Source organism: Erythrolamprus reginae, chromosome 3 (genome assembly GCF_031021105.1).
Source record: "Erythrolamprus reginae isolate rEryReg1 chromosome 3, rEryReg1.hap1, whole genome shotgun sequence".
NCBI lineage: Eukaryota > Metazoa > Chordata > Lepidosauria > Squamata > Dipsadidae > Erythrolamprus > Erythrolamprus reginae.
Window position 1 is genome coordinate 232,640,300 of NC_091952.1, and position 22,888 is coordinate 232,663,187.

The following is a 22,888-nucleotide window of genomic DNA, read 5'->3' on the forward strand; positions in this document are numbered from 1 at the left end:
CCCTCTCACAGTTGCTACTGTTGAGCAATGTACCACATATACTATACATGTGCATTTCGTTTTTCTTTTCCACTTTAGTGCGAAGGTAACAGTGCTCCATGAGGTAAGCCATATGATTATGGAAATGTCTTTGGACAGGGCTGGCTCAATGGACTTGAAACAGATATGAGCATTGTGCCCTATAGTCAGCAACGATTAGCAGAGTAAAATAAACAGGGACTCCTGCTTTTTATATATAGTGAGTTAGAATCAAAATTCTCTTCCTTAAGTCTTAAAAAGATTCAAATAGTCTTGGGAAGTCAACAAGAAATGGATATGGTATTCATCATGTTGTCTATTTCCCCCAACATCTTTTTCTAAAGATGAAAATTGGGTGTTTGGTTATTGTGAATTCTAATCTTCCACCAGCTTCTCCTTTTGTTAAAATCCACTTGTTGCAATATGTTCCAAATAAGTATTTTTATGGCACTAAACATATATTTCCATATATGCCTAAGGTACACAAGTTAATTTTGCATGTTAAAGCTGTTTCAACTTGAGATTTGACAGCTTAATGAAATATACTCCAAGTTATTTCTTTCTTCTCTTAAGGTATGGGGGTAGAAACCTGGACTTTCCCCAAAACTATTAACCATGCAAATATAATTTTAGGTATCATACATCTGGAATGGATCAAAGTGACTGAGGTTAAAAGTATGCACACAATCAAACCCAGATGTTAAAATACGGCAGTGCCTCATAGGCTCAACAGATCTCAATGGGTAACAAATGAAAGATAAATGTTTGAATGTAAAAGGGCTAAGTGGCTTTAAATTTAGGTGGCTTGGAAGTGATGGGATGGTGAATAGCTTTATATCAAAGTAGGTGTGAGGTCCAAGAATTTTAAAAACTCCAGTCAAGGTCTGTTTTTTTTAAACAGACTTCTTTTTTTTTTTGAAGACAGGATATTAAGTAAGCTTTCCATAAGGACAACAACTAGCAATCTCAGCTGAAGCTATGTGATTTAGCAAATTAATTTATTCTGTATTTATCACATTCCATTCCTGCTCTTTGTCTGAGGATTTCAAAGCCTTGTGTGGAAGGTTATCTTCACAACAACCCTATCAAGTAAATTAGGGAAAGAACTATGATTGATTTAAGGCCACCCAGTCTGCTTCATAGCAGAGAGGGAATTTGAACCCAATATGCTATCTGCTACATCATCTTAAGTCTCAACAAAACTGCTTTTGTAGTTTGGTTTTTAAAAAAACAATTATGCCACTTTTTAAAACTGCTTTTCACATAATAATAACTTGGACAGGACCAACAGGCATTTTTATCAGGAATTTATAGCTAATCCATCTAATCTGTCTCACAGGTTTGGTAAACATAGATACCAGATAGATATAATGGTAAATAATTTTTTCTGAACCTGAGTTGCTTAAATATGTTAGAACTTCACCTTCCAGAGTTATCAACCAGACTTAGAGTTTCAATATAGCCACTGGTTGCCAAATAGATCTGGGTCATTGGATGGAAGGTGGTTAAAGTTTTCTTAGTTAATTAGGCATGGCAGTTTGCTTTGGTAGGAGGTAGTTCTACTCCATGCCATTCTACCTTAGAAGATAGAAGAGCAAACCCTGAAGGCTATAGATCATTGTGTGGTCTTTTATAGAAACCCTGCATAGCATCGCATCACTAGATCTGTGATTTTCTTACTACCCATTATTTCTTTTATTCTCAAATGATTCTTAGATATGACTGTCTTTATTACTGAATTCCAATCACAAATAAATCCAACAGGTTGATCTTTAGCAGATAGAAGATGTTGAGCTTGCCCATCATTTAAAATCAACTTGTGGGCTCCTTCTCCAAGACTTAGCAGGGACAGAGTGCTGTGGAGACTACATACATGTATACCAGTGGTGGGTTGCTACCAGTTCGCCCCAGCGGTGGTGGTGGTAGGCTCAGCCCATTCACCTGCATGTCTCTGCACATACACAGAAGCATGCCATCTGCGTCCATGCGCACACTCCCAATAGCAAACTGGTAGTGAAGATAATTGAAATCCATTACTGATACATACATACATACTGCATTTACATAGTACTCTCCCAGGTCACACCTTTCACTATAGCTAAAGGAGAATGAATGTTACAGTTAAAATAAAGGGTTCTTGCTTGTTTTCTTGCAGAAGTTTCATTACCCAAACTGGGTAACTTGTGCCACCAAGCTCAGAGATCACTACAGTGTTCCCTCGATTTTCACGGGGGATGCGTTCCGAGACCGCCCGCGAAAGTTGAATTTCTGCAAAGTAGAGATGTGGAAGTAAATACACTATTTTTGGCTATGAACAGTATCACAAGCTTTCCCTTAACCCTTTAAACCCCTAAACTGCAATTTCTCATTCTCCTAGTAACCATTTAGATTATTACTCACCATATTTATTTATTAAAGTTTATTAAAAAAATATTTATTAAAGTCGGACTAAAGTTTGGCAATGATGTATGACGTCATCGGGCGGGAAAAACCGTGGTATAGGGAAAAAAACAGCAAAGTATTTTTTTAAATTAATATTTTTGAAAAACCGTGGTATAGCTGTTTCACGAAGTTCAAACCCGCGAAAATCAAGGGACCACTGTACAGCTTTTAAGTACACAATCAACAATAACCTGTACAATCTAACTACTTAGCCCCGAAGAGAGAGAGATAAAAAAGAAATGTGAGTTCAAATATAAAAGAAGCAGAAAGAATAGAGAATTAAAATGGGAGGAAAACACAGACTGAGGATATGGTTGAAAAACATTACATAGAACTATTCTGTTCTATGTTTTCCCCAGTTCCTCAAACAAGATTGTCTGCAAAATTATTGAGAAAACATGACACCAGCAAGCTTGAGAATGAGTTCGTGAAAGTTTATTTTAGTATCTTGTGGATTACTTTAATATTTTGTGGTAAGGAAGAATGTTAAGAGTTGAGATGAAAGATCTAATGTCCAGTATAGAGGGGATATCCAATAGAGGAGAACAAGGCAAAAAGGTCAGTTGAGGTTCTTTGCTAAACATAGATTCTTGAACAACGGAAATAGGTTTAATGTTCAAATCACCTTCTTGTTTACCATAGCCTATCACCTGAAAATTCAAAATTCAAATAGTTAGTTAAGATCAGCAAAACAACTGGGATGAAGAAATATAAGCAAAGTCTGTTGTCCAGAAATCACAATCATTTTTTAAAAACAATTAATCTTGACTTTCATAATTTTCTAGCACCGGTTAATTTTTTGGGTGTGTGTTTGTGTGGGAACAATCAAAAGACACACCCCAAACCAACCATAATATTTAGATGAATGAAAATTGATTTTATGATACATATATAGATTCTGCAACAGAATACATTTGTCAATCCTCTCTCTCAAATCAGTTTACTTCAAAACAAACGGAAGCAAAAGTGGCAAGCAGCTTTGTAGCGTGAGATTTCCATTCTGCTGGTGGCAAAAAAAACCCCAGAGATAGAAAATCTTTTTTCTATTGAAGGTTACATTGCTTTATTAGAATTTTTTAAGCAATTGCTTAACAGGGAGGTTGAGCTGCTGTTGAATCCAGTAATGTGAAAGACCAGAACTGTTAATTTAATCCATTTTCTTTGTATCTTTTTTTTTTCATTTCTATTTGTTTCTCCCTAAGAGTGTATAAGTATTTAGGGAAATACTTACATGGATGCTCAACACTCTCCTGTGCTTTCTCCTAAAATGTAGGAACCAATCGATCAACTGGGCTCTACTAAGGCTTTTCAGTGCTACAATCTGTAAGCCATAGAGAACAGAATTCCTTAGAATCGTCCAGCAAAGATATGCCAGTTTTACAGTATAACCACTTTGACTCAATATTTACTTTATAAGGACAAAAAGTGTGCTTCAAACAAAAATCCAGAAGGGAGTAAATTTGAACTGTTTATTTTACAGGAAAAAAGAAAGCAGGAAGCCCCCAGCAGTGAGCTTTTCACACTGTAGTATTTGAAAAAGGAAACACTCTGCCCACTCCAGTCCCATCAGTTTGAACAAGTAGCCATAGATATATGTTCCATACTAAATTTTAGATGGCAACCTTACAAGACTTTCTTTAGTATAGTTAGGTATCTCCTCCTCCCCCTCCTCCCCTTCCTCCTCCTCCTCCTCCATCCTGCTGCTCCTGCTGCTCCTGCTGCTCCCGCTGCTCCCGCTGCTCCCGCTGCTCCCGCTGCTCCCGCTGCTCCCGCTGCTCCCGCTGCTCCCGCTGCTCCCGCTGCTCCCGCTGCTCCCGCTGCTCCCGCTGCTCCCGCTGCTCCCGCTGCTCCCGCTGCTCCCGCTGCTCCTGCTGCTCCTGCTGCTCCTGCTGCTCCTCCTCCTGCTCCTCCTGCTCCTCCTGCTGCTCCTCCTCCTCCTCCTCCTGCTCCTGCTCCTGCTCCTCCTCCTCCTCCTGCTGCTCCTCCTCCTCCTCCTCCTCCTCCTCCTCCTCCTCCTCCTCCTCCTCTTCTTCTTCTTCTTCTTCTTCTTCTTCTTCTTCTTCTTCTTCTTCTTCTTCTTCTTCTTCTCCTCCTCCACCTCCTCCTCCTCCCCACAGGATAGGCTATTACCATTCTGGATAAATGGCTGCCCAATGTCTTCTTAAAAACATCCACTGTTGAGCAACCACAACTTGGCAAGTTGTTGCCTTGATTTATTGTTCTTACTGTTGTGAAATTTCTCCTTAATTTTGGCCTTCTCTTTGATAATTTTCCATCTCTTACTTCTCATCTTACCCTTAGGTTGGAAAATAGGTTGACCTCTTTCTTCTTTGTGAAAGCCTCATATTGGAATATTGGTATCATGTCACCCCTAGTCCTTCTCTTTATTCGACGTGACTAACCTCTCTCTCTCTCTCTCTCTCTCTCTCTCTTTCTTTCTTTCTTTCTTTCTTTTTTCTCTTCCTTCCTTCCTTTCCTCCCTTCCTTCCTTTCTTTTCTCCCTCTTTCTTTCTTTCTTTTTTCCCTTCCTTCCTTCCTCCCTCTCTTCTTTTTTCCTTCCTTTCTTTTCTCCCTCTTCCTTCCTTCCTTCCTTCCTTTCCTTCCTTCCTTCCTCCTTCTTTTCTTCCTTCCTTCCTTCCTCCTTCCTTCCTTCCTTCCTTCCTTCCTTTTCAAGAAGTATCTCACAGTCTCCTTTGGACTGAAAAAAGTTCCAAGGCTCATCAAGTTTTGTCTGCTGCTAAAGAGGAAAAATGTCCAAAACAGTATCATGTCTGTCTAGAGAAATTAAAATGTTTGGGCCAGTCAGATCCCGAGGGGCAAATGCCTAAGAATGTCATGTTTTCTATTTGTAATTTTATAGTAGATGGAAGGATGGAAGCTCAAGTTACTTAATAACTTTTTATCAGAACCAAAATCTGCTCTTATTGTATTTTGTCACATTTTGAATACTACAATAAATATCTTCTTTATTGTATGTTATGCGTCACCTTGGAGTTGAAGCTCTAAGCATGTCCATTAAGGGATGCTTCCAAGTGAAAGCCTATAATTTGAATAATCAAAATATACCACAGAGACAAATTCCTGGTGCAGGAATTGTCTTTTGAAATCTCTGCTCTGCAACAATTATACATTTACAATACCCTGGGGACTGAGAATTGGCTCTCATAAATGCATAGTTTTGACATATAACAAAAAGAGGAAAAAAGAAACATGTGAGGATTAGAAGCATAATGGATCAGAAGACACTCTTCTGGGTTAAGAGTAGAAAGGCAGGCTCAATGTTTATTTTCACTAATCCTGAATTTTTTTAAAAATACAGCAGCGAAGGCTACATTTAAGACTTTTTCCCATTAACCACTTTTTTTGCGATTTTGAAGGCTTCAGTTGCTGCTGTCTCACACATGACCTACCATGAGATAATATTCATGTGGAAAACAAGCTGTTCGTTGACACTTGTGAAGAGTTGTGTATTTATTTTTCTCTCAGAACATGATTTTAAGAAGCCTAGATCTCCTATCTTTCCATTTTACCATGCTTTCACCATTTGTCGGGAACCACTTAAACTCCAATTCCGTCCCTTCAGGCCAGCAGAACAAAATGCCTCAATTTTCCATTTTTGCTCATTTATGAACCAGATTGCCTTTATGGTTTAATGATAAAAAGTGTGTGTGAAAGTATGCATGCCTGTATATGCATATTTGCCTACATAAAGCTTTACAAATTTTGAAAGAATGAAACTTGTAATCGTTTCCATTAATTACCTCTCGGGCAAGTCTGTCAAAGACATATTGTTGAGTAATCACTTCATTCCAGTTTCTGTCTACTTCTTCTCCAAGATGGGAGTCATCTGTGCGCTTAAGCTTGATTAGAGCAGAGACCTGTGAAACATACTATTCCTTATATACTGCTCAAAAGAATAAAGGGAACACTTAAACAACACAATATAACTCCAAGTAAATCAAACTTCTATGAAATCAAACTGTCCATTTAGGAAACAACACTGATTGACAATCAATTTCACATGCTGTTGTGCACATTCAACTTTGTACAGAACAAAGTATTCAATGAAAATATTTCTTTCATTCAGATCTAGGATATGTTATTTCAGTGTTCCCTTTATTTTTTTGAGCAGTATAGTTTGCAAAAGCAAATATTTATTTAGCCAATTGCTAGACTACCCAGCTTCAAAAATGACTCTGGGCAACCTAGCGAAGTTAAAACCAATATACAGTGTTCCCTCGATTTCCGCAGGGGATGCATTCCAAGACCGCCCGCGAAAGTCGGATTTCCGCGAAGTAGAGATGCAGAAGTAAATACAGTGGTACCTCAAGATACGAACCCCTCGTCTTACGAACAACTCGTGATACGAACCCGGGGTTCAGAAAAATTTTGCCTCTTCCTACGAACTTTTTTGGAGTTACGAACCGGTGTTCAGAGACTGCTGGGAAGCCGCACGGCTGTTTTAAAAGGTGACAGCCGGGCGGCGGGGCTTCCCAGAAGCCTCCCGAACGCCGGTTCATAACTCGAACAAAGTTCGTAAGAAGAGGCAAAATTTTTCTGAACCCTGGGTTTGGTTCGGGAGGTTGCTGGGAAGCCCCCCAGCCCGGCTGTCACCTTTTAAAACAGCCGCGCCGCTTCCCAGCTGTCTCCCGAAGCCGAACACGGAAGTTCGGCTTCAGGAGACAGCTGGGAAGCGGCGCGGCTGTTTTAAAAGGTCGCAGCCGGCCTGGGGTGCTTGCCAGCACCCCCCGAACCCCGAACCCGGGTTCGGGGGGTGCTGGGAAGCCCCCCAGGCCGGCTGTCACCTTTTAAAACAGCCGTGCGGCTTCCCAGCAATCGCTGAAAGCCGTTTTTTTGGTTGCACGGATTAATTGACTTTACATTGTTTCCTATGGGAAACAATGTTTCGTCTTACGAACCTTTCGTCTTACGAACCTCCTCCTTGCACCAATTAAGTTCGTATCATGAGGTATTACTGTACACCATTTTTGGCTATGGACAGTATCACAAGCCCTCCCTTAACACTTTAAGCCCCTAAATTACCATTTCCCATTCCCTTAACAACCATTTACTCACCATTATTACTGGTACTCACCATTGAATAAGACACTTAGTGATCCTGATATTTATAAACATAATTATTTATTAGCAATAATTATATTTTTGTTATTTATTTGCAAAAATTATTAGTTTGGCGATGACATATGATGTCATTGGGTGGGAAAAACCGTGGTATAGGAAAAAATATTTTTTGAAAAACCGTGGTATAGGCTATTCACGAAGTTTGAACCCGCGAAAATCGAGGGAACACTGTACACTGCTCAAAAGAATAAAGGGAACACTTAAACTGTCACGCTGAAAATTCAATATGTGCCTACTACTGAACAGATTGCTGACCTGCTGAATAAGCCATTGCCAGCTGATCAACACGAATACCTATCCAAGAAAATGTGCCTTATGTGAACCAATGTCCCTGATGACTGCCAAAGAATGGGTGTCACGCTGTATATTGACAGCCCCCAGAGACATTCAGAGACATTCAGTAATTAAATAGTTAACTCATGTATGTTAATTTAGCTCCCCCCATTTATGATGTAAATCCTGTCTAGTCACTTCCTCTCTGCCTAGGGAAGAAGGATAAAATCTCCATCTTGAAGAAATCCCACTAACCATGTAGACATGTCTGAAAGCCTGTGATCAGGCAAAATTGATTTCATTGTTTTATACTAATAAAAGTAACTTCGTTTTGAAGATTTTCTCTCATCTCATTCATCGACCTCCGCATTAGATTCATTTTCCGCTCACGCGGGCTGTGATTGATGATTCTAATCGCGACATAAACAACACAATATAACTCCAAGTAAATCAAACTTCTATGAAATCAAACTGTCCACTTAGGAAACAACACTGATTGACAATCAATTTCACATGCTGTTGTGCACATTCAACTTTGTACAGAACAAAGTATTCAATGAAAATATTTCTTTCATTCAGATCTAGGATGTGTTATTTGAGTGTTCCCTTTATTTGTTTGAGCAGTATAGTTTGCAAAAGCAAATATTTATTTAGCCAATTGCTAGACTACCCAGCTTCAAAAATGACTCTGGGCAACCTAGCGAAGTTAAAACCAATATATATATATATTTGTGTGTATATATGTTTGTGTGTGTGTTTGTTAGTAAAATGGGGTTCTTTTTAAATATTTTAAATTATATTTGGATTTGTCATGAATTGTTGTATCTTGCTGTGAGCCGCCCCGAGTCTGCGGAGAGGGGCGGCATACAAATCTAAATAATAAATAAATAAATAAATAAAATATTGCTTAAAAATGGGTTTTTAAAACTATTTTAAATTTTAAATTGTATATTATTAGATTTGTTATGAATTGTTTTATTGTGTTGTGAGCCGCCCCGAGTCCACGGAAAGGGGCGGCATACAAATCCAATAAATAAATAAATAAATAAATAAATAGATAGATAGATAGATAAATAAATAAATAAATAAATAAATATATTCTTCTCTCTCAATTGCCACTAGGACAGGGGCAAAGACAACTAAGCAGACAGGAATGGATGTTCCTAGAGTGACCCCATTGTCATGAATCCTCTCTATGACATTGTGTAAATATCAAAATAAGAACCTCAACCAATACCTATTGAACAAGATCTGCTTGGAATTAAATTTAACTCATTAATTGGTGCAGATTGGAGAGCTTTTATGATAACCCAGGGTGACTGCTACAAATTCCTTGAAAATAATGTTCCATTTAAATTGGGGGCAGGTAACTTGACATCTTCCAGATGTTTTGGATTGGAATTTCTACAATCCCTTGCCGTTGGGTAAACTAAGATTAATGAGATTTGAATTACAAGTATCTGATGATCATAAGATTACCTTTCTATAATCTAAATCAAACATTTATATAATCTGTACCTGGCCAAGAAATTCTTCTTCAGACAAATTCCGGAGTTTTTCCTCAAAGTGTGCAAAGAAGTCTTCTATTTTTTTGTCAACATATTCAGAGCTAAGTAAATTTAAAAGAGATAATATAACCTTCAATGTTCTTCCATCTATATGGTATTTAGTCTTGTCAATCTTAATGTTAAATCCTTGCAGGAATGAAGGACTGCAGACTTAGTGGTTCTTTTTATTTAGAGCAGAAGGCAACGGTTTAAGGAACGAAACAAGACAACAACAAAACATGGCCGTGCCTGGCAGCTATATATACCCCAGGCTGCCAGCCTCAGCCAACCAATCACCTTGTAGTATTTTCCCGCCCAAGGAATATGGGGCGGGTACAAGGCCTAACTGTCTTCTGGACACAACAGTTCAGTTCTGGATTTTACTGGAGGCTGAACAGGCTGCATTTCATGTAACCCATAGCCGATCAAAATTCTGTTGACTGCCCACAAGAGCCAGCGTGGCGCAATGGTTAGAGTGCAGCACTGAAGGCTACTTCTGCTAACTGTTAGCTGTAGTTCAGCAATTCAAATCTCACCAACAACTCATGGTTGACTCAGCCTTTCATCCTTCCAAGATGGGTAAAATGAAGAGCCAGATTGTTGGCGGCAATATGCTGATTCTGTATACATGTTATTCTGTCAGGCCGAAGCCATTGTGTGGATTTAGAGACTTTGGCCTGCCACAGTAGTTTAGCATTAGGGGCATTGGGAGTGATTGGGAGTGAGAAGGAAAGTTACTAGACACAACAAATTCCTTTCTTCGAGCCAAGGTCACCTTTTGTTCTGCATCAACTGAAAGAAAAGAGAAAGTTGGTGTAATCCCAGCCCCGGATTGGGTCTCGTGATGGACTTGTGGGTGTGGGGGTTAGGATGAGCCTTAACCTGGGTGGATACTGGGAAGATGTAGTATCAGAATGAAGATAGAATAGAATAGAATGGAATTTTATTGGCCAAGTGTGATTGGACACACAAGGAATTTGTCTTGGTGGATATGCTCTTAGCGTACATAAAAAAAAAAGATAAATTTGTCAAGAATCACGTGGTACAACACTTAATGATTGTCATAGGGGTCAAATAAGCAATGAAGAAACAATCAACATTAATTAAAATCTTAGGATACAAGCAACAAGTTACAGTCATACAGTCCTAAGTGGGAGGAAATGGGTGATAGGAATGATGAGAAAAACTAGTAGAAATAGAAATGCAGATTTAGTAAAAAGTCTGACAGTATTGAGAGAATTATTTGTTTAGTAGAGTGATGGCGTTAGGAAAAAACTGTTCTTGTGTCTAGTTGTCCTGGTGCGCAGTGCTCTGTAGCGATGTTTTGAGGGACAAGCTTCCCTCTCTGTTGACCGGCTCCCCTCCAGCCTTACACAGCCATCTCGTGAGGCCAGGAAGGAGAAAAGAGGAAAAAAGCGAGGAGCGTGCAGCAGCAGCAGCAGCAGCAGCAGCAGCAGCAGCAGCAGCAGCAGGGGAATAAAAGAGAGCTGAGCCATGCCAAAGCAGTCTTTTTCCCCTTGCAAAGCCCTCACTCCGCCCACAGCTGAGATGAAAAGGTGTTGTGCGGCAATAGTAACCTTGTGATTCTCCCTCGGCTTTCCGATATTTTTAAACCCCCCCTTCTCCCGTCCTCCTCCTCATCCTCCTTGGAAAGCAGCAGGGAGACCAGCACCGGCAGGAGTTGCGGGGGGTCCTTTTCCTCCCCCATCTTTTCTCAACAGCTGATCAGCACCTGTTCACCTAGCTACCCAGCCTGAGGTGGGGGAGCGACCCAGGAAGGAGAGTGTGGGAATCGCGAAGCAAATTGTCACCCCAGCGAGCAACACTGGTAAGGCTGTAAGTCGGGGACTTAACAGTTCACTTGAACAATAATGATCATTCAAGCCACTCCCACCTGGTCACATTACCATCAAGCCACATCCACAAAATAAGCCACACCCACGTGGCAGTAAAAATTTTAGCTGCCCATTACTGAGGCCACTGAAATCTTAACATCTACCCTGGCCTATGAGTGAAGAATGCTATGAATGTGGATGATTGGTTTGGAATGTAACTTAAGTTAGATTTTTATGTGTTTTTAGTATTGAGATTTCTAGAATATTTTAATATTAAATTTCTTCATGTTTTTGTATCTGTTTACTGTGAGTCGCCTTGAGTCTCAGGGGAAGGGCAGCATAGAAGCCTGATAAATGAATGAATGAATGAATGAATAAATGCACTATGAAGTGGTATATAAATCTAAATGCTATTGGTAATTATTGTAAGTTAAAACTACCTGTATTCTTGTTTTCCCTTTTGTGTTGCTACATTATGTGCCAAGACTAAAAATAGGAAGAAAATTAATTTACTTTTAGAAAATAATATCCAGCTGAGAGTCCAATAATTGACAAGTTTTAAGAGAATCCTTGTCAACTCTCATGTTCTTAATAGAATCCAATTTGCATATTGAAAAGCTGTGTGTCTAAGGCTGCAGTTTAGCACATTTCTCAACAATAATAATATTTTTGTCTTTTTTTTTCTGGTGAATGTTCAATTCTCTTTCATGAAGCATTTATTTTTTAAAACCCTGGGTTTTCCTTAAATGGATACATCTCTCTGTGTATTTATGTATGCATGCATATACATTTATTTATTTTATTTTATTCAAATTCTATGTTGTCCAATCCTAATGGAACTCATTTATACACATATAAAGATCCTTCTTTATTTAAAATAGTAGTGAATTTTCTCAGAAAAGTTTTGCCTTCTTCCTAATTCAAATGAAAGTTCCCTGCAATATGCTCAGTCTTTGCGTAGATAACATGCTACCCTCAAATCTTCTAAATTGATGATATAAAATTATTAGGACTGACATGTGTATTTGAAAGTAATTTATGAAGTATAGAACTGTATAAGATTATGTTAAGCTAAAGTCAATTTTCATTTGTAGAAAAAAATCCTAATCCAGCTAAAATTCAGTGAAGGTATGTTGTGGAGTTTAATTTAGTGACTGCTATGAATTGGTAGCTTTCATTTTAATGTACCTGGATCTGGGCCATAAATTTGTTAGTCATTCCTGTCTCTTATAGGTCAGACAATTTAAGTAGGTAGGCTTGTTTTGGAAATATATCTCAGCAAATACATTAAACCTCTCAGCTTTAAAAGAAAGCAGCAGAAACATTTGTAATGGAGAATTAGCAGTTTTAAACATGTCAGAGTTTTTCAAGAATGATTAGCTATTAAGAATTCCAGAACTCATAGAGTTGTAGGATGGAAACAATAATATAACATTTACTCGCTATTAAAAAAAGGAGAGACTTACTTATATTTAGTTGCCTGTGTTGTTACGGTAACAGAAAAACCCAGGATCCCAGAAGTATTTCTTGTAGCAGGGTAGACATGGTAACTAAAGCAAATGAACAGAACAATATCGAGAATCAAAAGTCATTTTGTGCAGACTGTTACAGTTTTGAACTAGTGATTTAACCAAAGCCTTTCTATCCCCTAGACTTCAAGGAAGAGGGAAAAGACAATGATAGTTCAGTCCATCTGTGGGGTTAAGTCCAGCTGTCCCTGGATTCTTTCTCCAATGTTAGATCATCCCCATTGAGGCTACAAGATCAAACATCTAAAAGGTACCAGATTAGAAGACATTTTGTTAGGTATTGCTTATTCTAGGATGATATCCAGAATGGTAAACTTATTCATTAAGGACCTAATTCATGGATGGGATGGTAGGAAGCCCAAAGCCAAAGTTACGGCATTTTTAAAATCTGTCTTTTCCAAAGTAGGAGAAGGGAAATACTCTATAGCAGTGTGTTTCAATCTTGGCAGCTTTAAAATGCATGGAGTTCAAACTTCCAGAATTCCTCAGCCAGCAAAGCTTCAAGCTGACAAGATTGAAGGAACAATGATTTTATATACTTAATTGATATTTAAAAGCAGTGATTTCAGATGAACTTACTTTTAAGTTAAACATGGGTAGATTATACTTTTAAATTAAACATGGATAGATTACAATTTAGGAAGGGAATAATTAGGGTTTTCACATTATTTCCTAATTAATAACTATTATTTTGGGTTTTTCCCATTAATTTTATAAAGAAGTTTTCCTTCTTCCTTCCTTCCTTCCTTCCTTCCTTCCTTCCTTCCTTCCTTCCTTCCTCTCTCCCTCCTCCCCTCCCTCCCCCTCCTCCCCCTCCCTCTCAGAAAGTATACCAGACAAAACTCTGTTGGTTGCAAGTAGCTATTGAAATGTCTCCACTGTCCATCTATGTTTTAAAACATTTTTCTTAATTGTTGTACATTATACAGTATACTAATGCTAGATTTTGATAATATTTTTGAATCCAAAGATATTATCTGGAGAGTGAAAAAACTAGCAAATCTTTACAGAAATACATGATGTTTAATATAAAAGGCTGTTCTGTATGTTTATACTTAAATAGAAAGACACAGGGAGCAAGAGAGAGGAACCAATCCTATAGATATAAAAACTATAGTCTATGATCAGACACTTCCACAAGACCAGAAGTGGAAAACTCACCCCAGTGTATTCTTGGTCCTCAAGAAGTCAAAGCATGGCTCCTCCATGTGCATCTGAAATTCCACAGATTTAGAAGTTAAATACTATAGTTTGCTTAACTCATACATTTATAAAATTATACATGCCACTGCATGATTCTAGTTTTTTCCTTATAAAGGGAAGAAGATGTTGGAAATTTTACAATTGTGACTTTCTTCTGAAATGTATCTAGAATTATATTTTACCTGATCCTGTTGTTAGTTTCTCTAACCCTCATATCTTTTTCCTTAATCTGTCTATTGTGCACCATACACATTTCTTAAGAAGTCCCTAAGGAGGCTTCCATAAGCATATCAACATGCCTTCCATCCCTGTCCTACTCTACCCATTTGTCTGTACTCATTTTATGGCTATGTTTTGCTTCTTTATATCCATTTATTTGTGCCATTTTTTAAAATGTGTTCTGTGTTCCTTGCACCTGTTGACAAACAAACAAACAAACAAATAACATGAAGTATCTGATAGCACTTTTGCTAAGTAACCAATTTTTATTGCAAGGAACAAGCTTCTGCTGCATTTGATGAAGTGAACTTCAGCTCAGGGTACGTTGTTCATTTTAGCAAATTTGCTAGTAGGACAAAGTGCTATCAAATTCCTGATTTTATTTTGCCATAGATTTGCTTCTATAAAATTTAGAATTAAAGATATAAGGATGTGGATGAGAAGAAGTGCACTTTTTAATTACAACTAAGAAGTGGTGAAATAGCTTACAAAGCAGTTGAAAAAATGCAATAGTCCTTCACTCTATACATTAAAAATTATGCACACCAGGATAGATAGTAAAGAGGAAGCGGAGAGAATAAACACAGGCATTAGTTTTTAAAGTTAAAAGCACTAGAACTTACCACAAGCAGTTCTGTGAGTGTATAGTCTTTTAATTTCTTAGCTCCAGTCTAAAAATTGAGATTATAGAAGATTAATGATTTGTCTAGTTTTACGGTATACGTTTCAAAATAAAAAATATATACCATAAGAATGCTTTTAATTCATTCTTGCCCTAAGATTTGCTAAAGAACTCAGGTCTATGGATTACCAAGGTCGCCAATCAACTTGGTTAAACTATTATTATTTTTGCCTGCAATGCTCAAATTGTCCCTTTGAAGGAAGGGATTAGGAAAAAAACATTGGCAGCATTTGACAAGAGTAAGGTCAATATTTATCCACGGGGCAGGTTGGGAAAGTCACATTGGTGGTCAGAAACATTTAATCAAAGATCCATTTTTTGCAGATAATACATGTAAAAAAAGATATGAATGATGCATCCCCCATACAAAAAAGGGGGATGGAAATGTCCGTGCGTCATTGTTGGTCCTTTGGTGAATAGCAGCCGGGCTGTGATGGTGGGGTCCTCTTAAAGTACTGAATCCCACCTCTTCTATCTTTGTCATTGCCCACCTCTTTTGTCTCTTTTCTGCAATTCAGGACTCAATAGACAGAACTGGCATGTGACAGGAGACCTATCTGTGTGGTCCTATCAATCTCTGCCCGATATTTTTGTTCTTGTTTTCCTCCTCTAAACCTAGGTGCATTGTATGATCAGCTGTGTTTTGTAGTGCAAAAAATACAGTAATTTATTACTGCTTTCTATCACCAGCATGGTTTTGGGGGATGCTTTTTTCTGACAACCCCTTCTTGCTTTATTTGACAATCACTCATTCAAAAAGCTTATTTTCTACCCTTTCCTTAATAATGCCATTTTATGCTTGAAAAGAAATAGAAAGAATCAGCTTTCAATTTCCTTTGCAGCAAATATAAGCACAATTATAAAATTATCTCTGACTTTATGATTACAGATAACCTCATTTTTTCCACTATCCATTTTTTAAATCATCAAATCCACAGATCATGTCTCAGCTTCGGTGGTGCAGTGGTTAAAGTGCAGTACTGCAATCTACCCTGTTTTCCTGAAAATAAGACGTACCCTGAAAGTAAGGCGTGTCAGAGGTTTTGCAGAATTTGCTAATATAAGGCACCCCCCGAAAATAAGGCATAGTCAAATTTATATACAGTATGGTGGAAAAACATACGGTACCATTCAAAGCTGTTCATAGCAGTACCGTAATAATGTGGCTTCCCCTGCTGGCCCCTTCCATCGCTTTGTAACGTCCAGTACAGCAGACACAGTCTGCTGCTGTCTCACCGCCATTACAGTCTCCACTACAGTGCGTAGACTGTAGTTCCTCTGGTGGCTGGAAGCTGCAATAGCGGGAGTATACTGTTGTACCATATAAGTGCTGTCATTTGTGTGTGTGTGTGTGTGTGCCATACTGACAGGTACCGTACCATAACCAGTGTACCGTACGGTACACTTTCTTTGGAGGTGTCAGCTTTTCTGCCTGTGAATTTGTCTTATTTGAGAAATATAAGGCACCCCCCGAAAATAAACCATAGCACAACTTTTGGAGCAAAAATTAATATAAGACAGTGTCTTATTTTCGGGGAAAGACGGTGCTCCTGCTGATCGCCGGCTGCCAGCAGTTTGGCAGATCAAATCTCAGTAGGCTCAAGGTTGACTCAGCCTTCCATCCTTTCAAGGTTGGTAAAATGAGGACCCAGATTGTTGGGGGCAATATGCTTACTCTCTGTAAACCGCTTAGAGAGGGCTGTAAAGCACTGTGAAGCGGTAGATAAGTTTAAATGCTATTGCTATGCTACAGCTATACCACAAATGCATTTTTTTCAGCCTCATTTAAAAAGTTTATAAGGGGTTTTTAGTTGTAACAGACCAGTAATAAATTAGTCAATTAGTAATAGACTAAGAAATGTGGGATAGATGTAATAAATCAGTAAAAGGGTAACTATTATGATGCTAATTATTTTCTCCTCAAAATTTAATATGGAATCATGGGATAAATTATGTGAATGTATTATTTTCTCAAATGAGGCAACAATTTTTATTTATAACCAAAAGACAAAAATAAAAAGGTATAAGTGTCACTTTTAAAAATTGTCACATGACAAAATAGTTTAACAAGCACAATAAGTTGATACAAATAATGATACAGCCTAACATCCATTTCAAATCCTGAGGTAAAATTCACCTGGTAATAGACTGTGACATCAGTGTTTGCATCCCCAACGTGAAGAGATTTCACTTTACATAGGATGTGATTATTAGGCAATTCTATCACTCGAAACTGAATGGGACATGGGTGTACTAGAGGACGGAATTGCAACTTTCTGGAGAAGGAAGGAAACAAAAAACAAACAAACAAACAAACAAATAAATAAATAAATAAATAACATAGCAGCTCTTATGGAAAAATTATTCTACATACTAAAATCTCCCTAAAAACAGCAGTCCAGCCCCCTGATTATTTATTTATTTATTCATTCATTCATTCATTCATTTATTTATTTATTTATTTATTTATTTATTGTTAGAGTTGGAAGGGACCATGCGGATCATCAAGTCCAACCCCTGCCTAAGCAGGAATCCTATAGCATCCCAGCCAAATGGCAGTCCAATCTCCTCTTAAAAATGTCCAGAGTATTGGAGTTCACAACGTCCGCTGGTAGGTTGTTCCACTGGTTGATCGTTCTGACCGTCAGGAAGTTCTTCCTTATTTCCAGGTTGAATCTCTCCTTGGTCAGCTTCCAGCCGTTGTTCCTCGTCCGGCCCTTCGGTGCCCTGGAGAATAAAGTGATCCCCTCCTCTCTGTGGCAACCCCTCGTATACCTGTAGACTGCTATCATGTCCGCTTTGGCCGTCCTTTTCTCTAGGCTATCCATGCCCAGTTCCCGCAGTCTCTCTTCATAAGTCTTGGTTTCTAGACTCCTGATCATTTTGGTTGCTCTTTTCTGCACCTTCTCTTCTTTAGCTTATGCTTTTTTATATCTTATTTTTTAAAATTGGCAGGTGAATAATCACAGCATCCTCAAGAGGATGAGGGGAACTTGGTACTCTCTGAGCTTGGTTGGATTTTTTGCAGACGTTTCATTACCCAAACAAGATAAATAATCAATGCACTAGTTACTTAATTGGGATAATGAAATGTGTACAAGAAAACAGCCTGGTGCACCAGTTGCAGCCCTATCTGGACCGGGACTCATTGCTCACAGTCACTCATGCCCTCATCACCTTGAGGTTCGACTACTGTAATGCTCTCTACATGGGGCTACCTTTGAAAAGTGTTCGGAAACTTCAGATCGTGCAGAATGCAGCTGCGAGAGCAGTCATGGGCTTACCCAGGTATGCCCATGTTTCACCATCACTCCGCAGTCTGCATTGGCTGCCGATCAGTTTCCGGTCACAATTCAAAGTGTTGGTTATGACCTTTAAAGCCCTTCATGGCATCGGACCAGAATATCTCCGAGACCGCCTTCTGCCGCACGAATCCCAGCGACCGATTAGGTCCCACAGAGTGGGCCTCCTCCGGGTCCCGTCAACTAAACAATGTCGGTTGGTGGGCCCCAGGGGGAGAGCCTTCTCTGTGGCGGCACCGACTCTCTGGAACCAACTCCCCCCGGAGATCAGAACTGCCCCTACTCTTCCTGCCTTCCGTAAACTTCTCAAAACCCACCTTTGCCGTCAGGCATGGGGAAACTAAACATCTCCCCCTGGGCCCGCTGAATTTATACATGGTATGCTTGTGTGTGTGTATGTTAGTATAGGGGTTTTTTAAACTTAATATTTTAATTAATTGGATTATGTATTGGATTGTTTTTTTCACTTGTTGTGAGCCGCCCCGAGTCTTCGGAGAGAGGCGGCATACAAATCCAAATAAATGAAATGAAATGAAAATGAACCAAGCTTAAAGAGAACCAAGGACTCCACATTTCCACCTTTGTCTCTTATATCAGTGATGCTGAATCTACGGCACGCGTCATACCTGCCGGAATGTGAGCTGTTGCTCTAACTCAACAGCAGCGCACAGCAGAGGTTAGTAAATGGGCCATTTCCGGCCTCCAGATGGCCTCTGGGGGGCAGGGGATGCTGTTTTTGCCCTCCCCAGGCATTGAACTATAGGTGTGGGCACTCATGCATGTGCAATAGCGCATGCGCATGTGCTTTTGGCACCTGAGGAAAAACAGGTTTGCCATCACTGTCCTATTTCTTTATCAGTATAGGAGTTTGTAGCACTTTGAAAGCCTCTTTTTCCAACCAAAGAATCAGCACATTAATAAGTAAACAAAATTTGCTCAGTTTTCTTTTGAAAACGCAACCAAATAACAAGGCAGAATGCATTGTAGGTCCAAAACTTAGGCAAAGCAGCAGAAAAATACAAACCTGTTTGATTCCAAGTAATTGCAAATACAGGGGAAAGTTCTAACAAAGGAGAACACAAAATATTCATTTTCTAATGGCAAGCTATAGCACTCAGTCTGCCACTGTTATTTAGAATTTATGAAATTTGGTTTATTGAGCAGTAGTTCTAAAAACACCTATTCCCAAGGAAGAAAGAACTGAATTTTCTTTCACTCTTATGCTTATGCATCTTTCAGTAGTCTGGCTTTTGACCTGCTGTCACTCTTATGGGCTTATGAGATGGTGCTTGGGGGTTTCCTGTATGCAACCTGAGGTTTTAGCTACATTGGCAGTACAGACCTGTTTTCCTCCATTTGCTCTGTTGGGTTTTGTCTCTTTGCCCATATCAGTCTTCAAATGACCTGCCCTACAGTTGCATTGCTATGTTGTCTGACAAAGGTCACAATCAAAGGTATGTTTATGCAGAAAAAAAAATCCACAATGCTCTTTGAAGTTGTGCACAATGAGGTCTTCTTGCTTCCAAATATTAGAATGGGATATCTGCACCATATCTTCTGAATAATAAATGTAGTGCAGAAATTGATTGAGGCTTATACTATACATTCAGCAAACCTCCCTGCTATGGTGATGCCAAATCTGTTTTGTTGGTGTATAGTATGAGCTCAGGGAAACAGTACATGGCTTTAATATGAAAATTATGCTGGAATTTTAAATTAGCCAGTTGGTCTAAATTAAGTTGACATCAGAACAATAAATAATAATATTTATAGTATGAAAAAAAACCTGGAATTTCAAAGCTTTTTTTGCTAATTAAACTGATAGAAAATAAATTTAAAAATAAAGAGATTTAAACAACTGCTATAATAACGCAGGCGTTCTTAAACAAATGCACGCAAGACTAATAAATAAATAATACAAAACGATTGTATTAAATGTATACTTAAAAAGACTGGTAACTATAAAGAATGAAGTTTACAATGCAAATTATGGTTTAGTGTTCTGAAAATAATAGTAACTGCCATGTAGTTCTAGCAAAAAAAAGCTGTGTCTTTTATTCAGTAGGGAGAAACAAATTGCAATACTTACTCAGAGATATAATTCATAAACTCCTTTGACTCCTAAGAGATAAATTGTGAAAGATAATAAATTTAAAAATAAAATAAGCCAAGTGATTTTTGTCCCAATATTCAATAGTTTTTGCCTCTAGACAATGAAATTCCAAGGCTATAAAAGTTAGAGAGGGGTGTCAAATAAAGGCTCAGGAGCCAGATCTGGCACATAGGATGCTTAGATTTAGTTCATGGGGTGGGGCCACTATGGAAACAACAAAGGACTGGCCTGCAGTGCCTCTGCCAGCACAAATGGAGCTTGGGATGACTTCCTGCACTGCTCTACCAATGAAAATGAAACTTGGGAGCTCTGTTTGCAGCTGCAACAGCCTGCTGCTGTGGTCTGCCAGTACGGCCTTCCCAAGCTCTGTTTTTGTGGGCAGATCACTGCAGCAGGCCGTCACAGTGGAAAACAGAGCTTGGGGCCCCAGTGCTCTGGGAACTTGGGCTGGACTGGGTGCTTTCCTTCTGCTGCCTAGAGCTCTTCACAGCCTGGGCCACTGTCCAGCAGTCCTCTGTGTGGTCTGAGAGGGACAGGGAGGCTCCTGTTGAGAACAAGGGTTTGTTCTCTCCCTGGTCACACCTTCCTCCTCTGGAGACAATGGATTTCTTCAGCCCCAACAGGCCATCAAAGGCACCCCTGACATGAATGATGTTGAGCTGTCTATGCCTACCCGGGCCATCCCACCCAGCCCCCCAAGATCAAACACAACCCTGATGTGTCCCTCAATGAAATTGAATTTGACACCCCTGGGCTAGATTAATAAACCTAATATAGGGAAATTTATTCTATAATGTTTATTGATTTCATTATTTTTATTTATTTAATAAATTTGTTTGCCACCCATCTCACCACAATATGTTTTTGGCCTGCTTACAACATTAAAATACAACTATGAAATATATGTATAAATATATATATGTCACATGTTTTTTTGCTGAATTTGAAAATTAAGGGAGACTAGAATAGATCTATTTCGGCCTTATTTTGGCCTCATCAGCTAGCCATACCCACTGGGACTTGAACCTGCAACCTTTGCCTTGTAAGGCAGAGAATTATCCTCTAGGCTACAGTATCCGATCCCTTCAGCTCTGCACCAGGGAAGGGTTACATATTTTTGTGTCGAATCACCCTGGTGTATTGAAAGAACAACACAGCTCCTTATTTGCCTCTCAGCCCAACCCAATATATATACATATATTTATAGTTATATTTTAATGTAAGATATATTAAACAGCACTAGTGCTTAGACTTACATATTGCTTCATAGTGCTTTACAGCCTTTTATGAGCAGTTTGCGAAGTCAACATATTGCCCCCAATAATCTGAGTCCTCATTTTACCAACCTTGGAAGGATGGAAGGCTGAGTCAACCTTCACCCTATCAGGATAAATAATAAAATCAAATAAAACAATAAAATACAAGTTATAAATAAATATGGGATTTATAGTTATAAAATATTATCATTTAATAAATATCTGGTAGAACATATAGTTTGTGAAAGGGTGTAAAAGTTAAGGAGTCCTACTTCTTGGTACCAGCTGACGACCTTCACCATTTTGTATCTAAGTGGATTTTGTACTCACGTTTTTTGTAAAGTTTCCTTGGACAAGTCCTTCTATCCACAGGTTTGATTTGAAAGCACCCACAAATTTTGTCAAAGCTGCTATAGAAATACCATTAATCAAAGTTTGATACTTCTCTACTAATGACCATCTGCCATGCTCCAATATTGTTAGTCGTATGTCTCTGAAAATTCCAATACAAAGATGTATCAGCAAATATGTATCAGTTCTGGATTCTTAGGGATTTTTTTAATGCTGAAAGCATCATAATACTCTAACTCGATTTGTATCTTGTTCAATTAGGTATTGAAGCTTCCATTCTACTCTCAGTGTCCCGCCACAAACATATGGGACTTCTATCTGTGAACAGCCACTTACTCATAAGAGGACCAAGCAGAATAGAAGAGAATAGAATAACAGAGTTGGAAGGGACCTTGGAGGTCTTCTAGTCCAATCCCCTGCTTAGGCAGGAAACCCTAAACTACTTCAGATTATCCAACATCTTCTTTAAAACTTCCAGTATTAGATCATTCACAACTTCTGGAGGCAAATTGTTCCACTAAATAATTGCTCTAATTGTCAGGAAATTTCTCCTTATTTCTAAGTTGCTTCTCTCCTTGGTTGGTTTCCATCCATTGCTTCTTGTCCTACTCTCAGGTGCTTTGGAGAATAGCTTCACTCCCTCTTGTTTGTGGCAGCCCCTAAGATATTGGAAAATTGTTATCATGTCTCTCCTAGTCCTTTTCATTAAATTAGACATACCCAATTCCTGCAACCATTCCTCAAATGGTTTAGCATCCAGTTCCCTAATCATCTTTGTTGCTCTTCTCTGCACTCTTTCTAGAATTCAGCATCCTTTTTACATCGTGATGCCCAAAACTGAATGCAGTTTTTCAAGTGTGGCCTTAACAAGGCATTATAAAGTGGTATTAACATTTCATGTGATCTTGATTTTATCTCTCTGTTTATGCAGCCTAGAAATGTTTGACTTTTTTGGCAGCTGCTGCACACTGCTGGC

At 38.8% G+C, this 22,888-nt stretch overlaps 1 protein-coding gene across 1 annotated transcript in view; it reads right to left on the reverse strand.

Moving 5' to 3' along the window:
• Positions 1 to 2,915: 2,915 nt before the first annotated feature.
• The window catches only part of LOC139165982 (nardilysin-like), a 59,676-nt gene continuing 39,703 nt past the window's right edge, over positions 2,916 to 22,888 (reverse strand). Inside the window, exons 22-31 of the mRNA XM_070749241.1 lie at positions 21,892 to 22,054; positions 20,282 to 20,313; positions 17,028 to 17,166; positions 14,832 to 14,879; positions 13,948 to 14,000; positions 12,724 to 12,807; positions 9,394 to 9,484; positions 6,222 to 6,338; positions 3,692 to 3,781; positions 2,916 to 3,110 (exon numbers count right to left, since the gene is read on the reverse strand). Coding sequence (XP_070605342.1) covers positions 2,916 to 3,110; positions 3,692 to 3,781; positions 6,222 to 6,338; positions 9,394 to 9,484; positions 12,724 to 12,807; positions 13,948 to 14,000; positions 14,832 to 14,879; positions 17,028 to 17,166; positions 20,282 to 20,313; positions 21,892 to 22,054 — 1,012 coding nt within the window. The remainder of the gene's footprint in view (positions 3,111 to 3,691; positions 3,782 to 6,221; positions 6,339 to 9,393; positions 9,485 to 12,723; positions 12,808 to 13,947; positions 14,001 to 14,831; positions 14,880 to 17,027; positions 17,167 to 20,281; positions 20,314 to 21,891; positions 22,055 to 22,888) is intronic.